At 42.1% G+C, this 7,882-nt stretch overlaps 1 protein-coding gene across 1 annotated transcript; it reads right to left on the bottom strand.

Annotated features, from left to right (window-relative positions):
* Positions 1-5,185: 5,185 nt before the first annotated feature.
* On the bottom strand, positions 5,186-7,879 carry LOC134132780 (BICD family-like cargo adapter 1). The gene has a single exon (XM_062564802.1). The coding sequence runs from the start codon at positions 7,700-7,702 to the stop codon at positions 5,831-5,833; it is 1,872 nt and encodes a 623-aa protein (XP_062420786.1). The 5' UTR covers positions 7,703-7,879; the 3' UTR covers positions 5,186-5,830.
* Between the last annotated feature and the right edge of the window lie 3 nt (positions 7,880-7,882).

Genomic DNA, 7,882 nt, shown 5'->3' with positions numbered 1-7,882 from the left:
ACAAATCACACCACACAATGAAATATTTAATTGCAATTTGCCCTCAAGGTACCATTTGTTTCATTTCCACTGCATTGGAAGGTCGCACAAGTGATAAGTTCATCACAGAACAAAGTAACTTTTTATCTAATTTGCTCCCAGGGGACGTAGTTTTAGCGGACAGAGGTTTCCTGGTTAAAGAGTCCATTCAGAGATGCCAAGCTGAATTAAAGATTCCAGCATTTACTCGTGAAAAGAAGCAGTTGGATCCTGCTGACTTGGAGAACACCAGATGTCTAGCCTCTCTTAGGATACTGTGGAGTCTCTACCCTAGGCTGCCCCCGATCAGGTGAGAGTCTCTATTGCAGCACTGGTGTACGCAGAGGGGGCCGGGTGCAGCTCTTGGGGCGGGTGTTCGATGGGAGGTACGTCCCCAGATCCATCCTTGATCAGGGTGATATGCTCCCAGCCCCGCCTGCAGGAGCACGGCTGTGCTGAATTGCCAATCAGGGTGTCGGCATAACAGGAGCTGCACCCTGGCCTCTCTGTGTGTGCCTGGCTCGTATCCGGAGCAGAGCTCTCACCATCGGGCGGCAACGACGGGAAACCGAGGACGTTTTAAGTTGGGGTTTTTGATACGTGTTTGAGCCGGTGGGACCGGCAGCACGCGGACGCTGTCCTCATCCTATTGTTTTTTTTGTTTTGTTGGAAATAAAGCCACGCTGACGGCGTGTTCACCCTTCCCCTCCTAACTTTGTGGTTGTTTTGGACCCAGACGCATCACAATACATATTGAAATAGTGATAGGAGTTGTCTGTCAGAAGTAGTGACTTGTTTCCTGGTCTCTCTATACATTGTGTTACCTTTATCCATAACATGGTCCAGGTCATTCTCATGAAGGAATGCAAGAAAGGTCAGTGAGTTACAGGTGCACTGCTGATTTCTGGATCTGCCGCATAGAAGCCTGGCTGTGGGATGCACGCACATGTTGTTCAGAAGGCTGATCTCCAGGGTCTACACACTCTGCATTAGAAGGTCCTGCTACACATGGCTCTTTAATGGGTTCCCCTTTCTTTATTAAGAGATACCTCTGGTTCACATGACTCTTCCCTTTGACCTGTAAGATTCACCTGCATGACATTAGAAGGTCCTGCTGTACATGAATCATCCATGTGACGTCCTCTATTTACTAAGTCTGCATATGATACCTGTGGTACACGTGACTCCTCACTTTGACCTCCCTGTGTCACAGCAAGAGACATCATTTCCTCTCCACTGCTCTCAGGACCAACCCATTCTGCTCCTTCAGTCCATGTTGCACAGGGATTCTCAAGTGTCTGGTTTTATTGACCAAGAATGATACATTAACTCACAGAAAAGTTCAGGGTTTAATGCTTTGAAACTATACAATTATTATGTATATCACCAAAGAGACTACTCAGTTTGCAAGTATTGCTCTAGAAGGCCCAAGCTCGGTCTGTGGATATAAATGTAAATTGTGCTCTATGGTATTTATATATTTTAGTTTTTGTTAATCAAATGCTTGGAATGTCAAATGCCAGTGACAGTATATATATTCCTTAGATATATTATATTAAGGCTAATACACTCCAAAATCAAAGAAACCTTATTACAGTATATGACAATTTAAACAAACCACTTCTATAAATACTGTGATCAGGTCTATTCTGGTCAGTGTACATGAGTAAGAGGTTAAATAAAGGATCGGATTATATTGAATATGTAAAAGATGTTTCTCAAAAAAACCCTGACAAATTTTGATATGTATTCAATGTAAAAACTAGTTTACATTGACTAAAGTTTAACTAAAGTTTGACACTGACACACAACTGAACAAACTATGTTTCTTCCAATTGTTCATAACAGCGAGCCACTGTTTTGTATAAATTTAATACACTAAAGATATTTTCCACTAATCCACAACCATCTAATCTTCAACTGTTTGCACTTACCAGAAGAGAGTAACTTATAATACTGTGTTTTATTTTGTAAATCAGGAAGAGTTGTTGTGGCAACGTGATGATGGATTAAAGCTTCTGAAGAACATCAGGTCTGCAGAAAGAAGGTAGCAACTCCCAATAAATCCACTTTGTCCTTATAGATGAATTTGTTTTATTTCCGTATGAACAAATTAAAACAACAAAAATAACAAATACAGTGAATGATAAAAGTGAAGATATCTGCTACCAAAAGAACGCTTTACATACAAACCAGCAGAGCTCCAAAGCAACAATATCGATCAGGAAATTAACTTATTTTATAATATAGACTTTTACTACAATTGCTTTTATGTAAAGTAACAATAGAGCAACTTTCTTGAATTATGTTAAATGAATGATGAACTTTTATAAGAAATTATATATTTTATATATATATGGAAATTTTGTGTATCCCTTTTTATATGTTACAACAAAGTATGTGTGTTATGTGTTGTCTTACAGTTTCTGAATTATCTGTATAAATAATAAAACCAAACTGTCTATTCAATAATATATTATCTATTAAATACATACATTACAGGAGGTAGAGTACTACGTTATTACTACCAGCATCATATGGGAAATCAAGATTGAACTCAACCATAGTCATTAATTGAGGTTTCTTAGGATACACCTTTATATTAGAGATTGTGTAGTCTCTGGTTAAAACAAACCAGATGGGATTTCAAATGCAATATATAATAATAATATCCAGCCTCCTGCTCATCATATTTAACTCTATTCTTTCCTTAATGCTACTGAATGCTGGTAAAAGCTTAAACTTCTGGCAAACCTAAGGCCTAAGGACAGTGCCGGCGCTCCGCACACGCACATCACGCGCTGCGCGTAGGGCACCAAGTGCCTGGGGGGGCACCAAAAAATCTGGGACGTGAAAAATCATCACAGTAGGCTACTAGTATAAATAACAAATAAAATATGTCTAAAGCATGCTAATATGCAAAATCAATACAAAGTCAAAAAGTAATAGGCCTAGACCAAATTAGTGGAGAAAAAGGGGAACCTCCTGTGCGGCCCCCCCTCCCCCCACCTCCCAGTGGTTTGTTCCATTATGCCTCAAATCTCAAATGTGGCAGACAGCTTTGAAATGGCTTCGAAAAGGCATCAAGAGTCGGGGGCGGAAAAAAGAGACAGCGGGATGATGCTCGCGCGTCGCTCTCAGCTAAGACAATGTTTTAAATCAGGGGTCCCCAAACTTTGTCTCGTGAGGACCGTTGCTAGCGGTCAACGGGCGGCCGGCTGCCCACATATACTCGCGCTCATAATGTCCGCACGGACCGCCGTGGGCCGTATTCGGTACTCGTCCGCGGGCCGCCCAAAGTTTCTGTTACCGTTACCGTTTCTGTTATCATTTGTTTTTTATGTTATCATTTACGTTTTTGCATAACAATCGGCTTCAAGCGGCATATCCCAATCTGTGGATTGCTCTTCGTATTGCACTGACTCTCCCTGTCACAGTTGCCTCTGCTGAGCGAAGCTTTTCAAAGCTCAAACTAATCCAAACGTACCTGCGCTCATCAATGGGGCAGGAACGTTTAAGTGGTCTGGCTGTCAGCATCAATGGGGACGTGGCTCAGAAACTGTCATATGACCTGAGAGCTGATTTTGCAGCTAGGAAATGCAGGCATGTGCCTCTGTAGGGCCTTTGACAACTGATGGTAGTGAAAATGTTTGTAATATTGTTCTATCGGATAGCAGAATGGTCTCTTTTATAGAGATGGTAAAGTAAATTCTACTGTGCAGTTTGCACTTTATTATTATTATTTGTACTTATGTATATTATTTACTGAAGAAATGTGCACATTATTACTTACACGGTTATATACTTGAATACTTTCTGCATTTACAATGTTCAGTTCCAAATCTGTGTTTTTAGTAATTGTGGTGGTATTTGGTATTTATAATTTTATCTTTTATATAATTTATTTCTTTTCATGTTTGTTTATATAAATTATTTATGTTTAGAAGTTATTTGGGGCATAAAGTGAACCTAACTAAGACATTCTGAATGGTTGTTATTCCTTTGGTGGTTGGTTGGTTCGTTGGTTGGGGGGGGCACCACCAAGCATTTGTGCTTAGGGCACCCAACTGGCTAGCGCCGGCCCTGCCTGAGTCGTATGCGGCACTCAGCAGGTGACAGGTGGGCAGAATCAATCTGCATCGGCTTGTCCACTGGGGACAAGATCGTCGGTACCGAAGGTGGAGGAGAGGCAGTCGTGGCAGAGTATTCGCAGGCAGATAAGCGGTGAGACACACGAACAGCCTTCTGAATGATGCTTTCCAGCCCCATTGTGTCATCATACACCACCACCAAATGCCGGACATCAGGGTTAAGGCCATGTCCTCTCCGGTGAATGTTGCTGCTCTACAAAACATGATACAAAACATGTATCTTTTGTTGATTTCTGACTTTGTCCACACTCTACCACACACTGTAACTTCGAAAGGGACCCAAAAACTAATGAAACATAATTAGTGGTTATGAAAAAAGTATAATAGATATCAACAAGCTGTTTTTTATTAAATTGTTAAGACTTGTGTCAACATTTTAAATGGTGTCTCCAGCTGAAGGATTGGAAAATCTGAAAAGTTGAAAGTCGAGGAAGTTTAGAGAGGATTTGAAATTGAATACATTGGAAACCATGTTAAAAAGGTTGATGATTTGAATTTATATTAAGTCAATTATAAGAGCTAGAAAGCTGAAGAGTCACAGCCCCCCTCCCCTGAAGGAGCTGAATATTTTAATATTGGAATGGTCTTAATAGCTGAAAGTGTGAAGGAGTTGAAACGTGCGGCGGAAGAAATAGAAAAAGTAGAACTAAAAAATGCATTTCCTGCTGAAAATGCGTTGGAATGCAGAAAGCTGAAATTAATTTCAAAAAGTTGCTTAAAGTACAGATATGAAACAAGCTGAAATTATTCTAAACATTGCTGAAAGAATAGAAAAAGCTGAAATACATTTAAAAATTGCTGAAAATTCAGAAATGAGAAAAGCTGAAATGAACTTGAAAGAATTGCAAAAAAACAGAAATGGGAGAAGCTTCTATGAATTTGGAATCACAGAAATAATAAAAGCTGAAATTAATTTAAACTTTGCTGAAAGAATAGAAATAGGAAAAGCTGAGAATTAAAAAATACATTTTTTGTAGTAATATAAGGTTTAGTACTTGTAGCGACAATTTACCATCTTGTCACTAGTAGAGGTGTTTTGTAGGGCTATCTGACGCGTGGTTCCAAACGAATCCAGTTCCAGTCCAATACTGCATTTTATCTTCTTTATTTTTTGCTCCGTTCTGATGCTCAAACATGTTACAATCCATAGTTCTGATCCACCATGACTCTTGATCCTCACCCTTGATCCTCACGCTTGATCCTCACGGTCAAAAACTGTTTGCTTCCCCAACACCCTCATTCCCTTGCTCTCTGATTATCTATATACACCTTAAACCCAACACCTGGCTTCCCTTGCTCTCTGATTATCTATATACACCTTAAACCCATACTCCACCCAGTGTTCTCCAGTGGAACTACAACAGCAAAAAGAGAGCATAATGGCTCTTACACTCCGGCCCCTAATTGTACATGACAAGTAGACATTACAATTCAATACAATATTTATACAAAGAGCCATTAAAGTCCAAAGCGACACTGTATAACATTGCATTTAAACAATCTTCCATTTTTAGAACATAAGTCTTTGCAATCAGTCCTTTAATTTTCCAGGTTGTCATACAATAGACAAAGCTTTGTCACAGGTCTCTCAAGTATATTGGTTTTAGTTTGTACTCGCACAAGTCCATTTTTATCAGGAAAAACTTCCAAGACTCGTCCCATCAACCAGGATCCACGTCTGAACTCCAGGTGGAGGAGGTGGAGGCGGCTCTTCCCCCCCTGCGGAAGAAGGACGTGCCGTTGGAGGTGGACTTCTTCTGAGGATGCTCCATCTGCTGCTGGGACCTGAGCTGCTGGTTGATAACGATCTGGATATCGTCCTGCCAGGCTTCCAGTTCCTGTGACAACTCCAGCTTACGTTGGATGGCTTCTAATAACTGGTTGTTGAGAGATATCATGTCACTTTTACTTCTCACCAACTCCGCCTCCATCAGGTTTTTCTTGGCTATGGCTTCATCTCGATCTCTGATGGTCTGTTGGACGACGTCGGCCTCCTCCTCCTTCACGTCCTGCAGCTTACGTTTCAACTCAGCGTTTTCCTGCTGCAGATGGACGTTCTGATCTCTCAGCTCATGCGCTGCACTCGGATTCCCACACTGATCGCCCGTCCTGTCGACAAAAGCTTGATTCAGCTCCTGAGGGCCCCACGTCAGTGCCAGAGTCTGGGCCACTCCCTTCAGCTGATGCAGCATTGTGTGCAGGTCTTCCTTTTGATCCACGACCTCTGACCTCCCCGAGTTGTTCAGTTTCGGTGTCAGTGGGAGCAGCAACTGAAGACTGGACCACATTTCTTGTGTAATCTCTTCTTTGCTGACCCAGAGGCTCGTCGTCTCCATGCTGCTCTCCAGCTCGGACAGCAGGGAGGCGTCTCCGTGGCTCCTGCCTTCCTGCAGGGACACCTCCTCCTGAAGCTCCTCCACCTGGGTCTGCAGCTGCCGTGAGCGACCCTGTGCAGCCTCTGCCTCTTGCAGCGCCCCAGCTAGCTGCTGGCTGTGCTGCTGGTTGAGTTGGTCTTGTAGAGCCAGGCGTGTGTGCAAAGAGGCCAAACTGGCCCTCAGCTCGGTGTTTTCTTGACACACACTCTCCAAACGCTCCTCCAGCACCTGCTCCTTCTGGGTGAGACGCAGAACCTGCTCTCTCATCGCACTGATAAGCTCCTCCTCCTGCAGCCTGTTGTGGCTTCCTTTTTGTTGGAGCTCCTGTTTCAGCTCCTCCAGCTTGTCTGCGTATCTATTAACAGTAACATCCGGACATTCAATTGTGTTCCCATTGTCCTTGCTTCCTTGTAATGGTCCATTCACGACCCATCCCAGTAGGGTTCTAACTGCATAAGGTCCTTCTCCATCACTGTTTTTAACCTCCCAGGGCTCCATTACCTTGGAAGCATTTGCTCCAATTAGCAAATCCACATCAGCAGGAATATGAGGGATCTTAACACCTTTCAGGTATGGCCATTTATCCAAATCCTCTTCGGTAACCATGTTATCTTTGGACACAGGCATTTTCTCCTGAGTGAAAACTTCCGGAAGACTGTAAAAGATGTCATTATAAAGGCTAGACACTTCCAATCCAGTCAGAATAGAACTACTAACAGACCTTTGATTGCCCATTGTTTTCAAAAGAATATTAGTTTTCTTTCCTTTTAATTTCAAACGGTGCATTAAGTGTTCTGAACAAAATGTGGCAGAACTACCAGGATCCAAGAATGCATATGTTTGAATTACCTTTTGTCCTTTACAGGATTTGACTTGAACTGGTACAATTGATAATGCACATTCTCCATTACCGGCACCTGTTTGACCACATGCTTGAAGGGCAACAAGCGCACTACTTAGTGATGGACGATTTTGTTCTTGAGTGCATGTTCTCTCCTTCTGTTGAATATGCAGAATGCTGGGATGCATTTGGCCACATACTGTGCAAGTCAAGCGCTTTTCACAATCTCTGCTCATGTGTCCAACACAAAGACAGCCAAAGCAGATACCTTTCTCCTTTAGAAAGTTCAGTTTTTCCTTGTGCATCTTGTTTTGCATTTGTGTACACTGCTCCAATAAGTGATCACGTTTGCAACACAAACATACAACTTGAGATTTTGATCTGAAATCAGATAGACAACACTGAATTGACTTGCTGTTAGTAACAACCGTTGTTGCAAAGCTGTTTCTAATTGTATTCCTTGGCTGAGGTTTCTGTTGTACAATTTGAGTACTCTG

This window comes from Pungitius pungitius, chromosome 10, assembly GCF_949316345.1.
Source record: "Pungitius pungitius chromosome 10, fPunPun2.1, whole genome shotgun sequence".
Lineage (NCBI taxonomy): Eukaryota > Metazoa > Chordata > Actinopteri > Perciformes > Gasterosteidae > Pungitius > Pungitius pungitius.
Note: the sequence above shows the minus strand (reverse complement) of the source record. Positions and strands in the feature narration are given on the sequence as shown.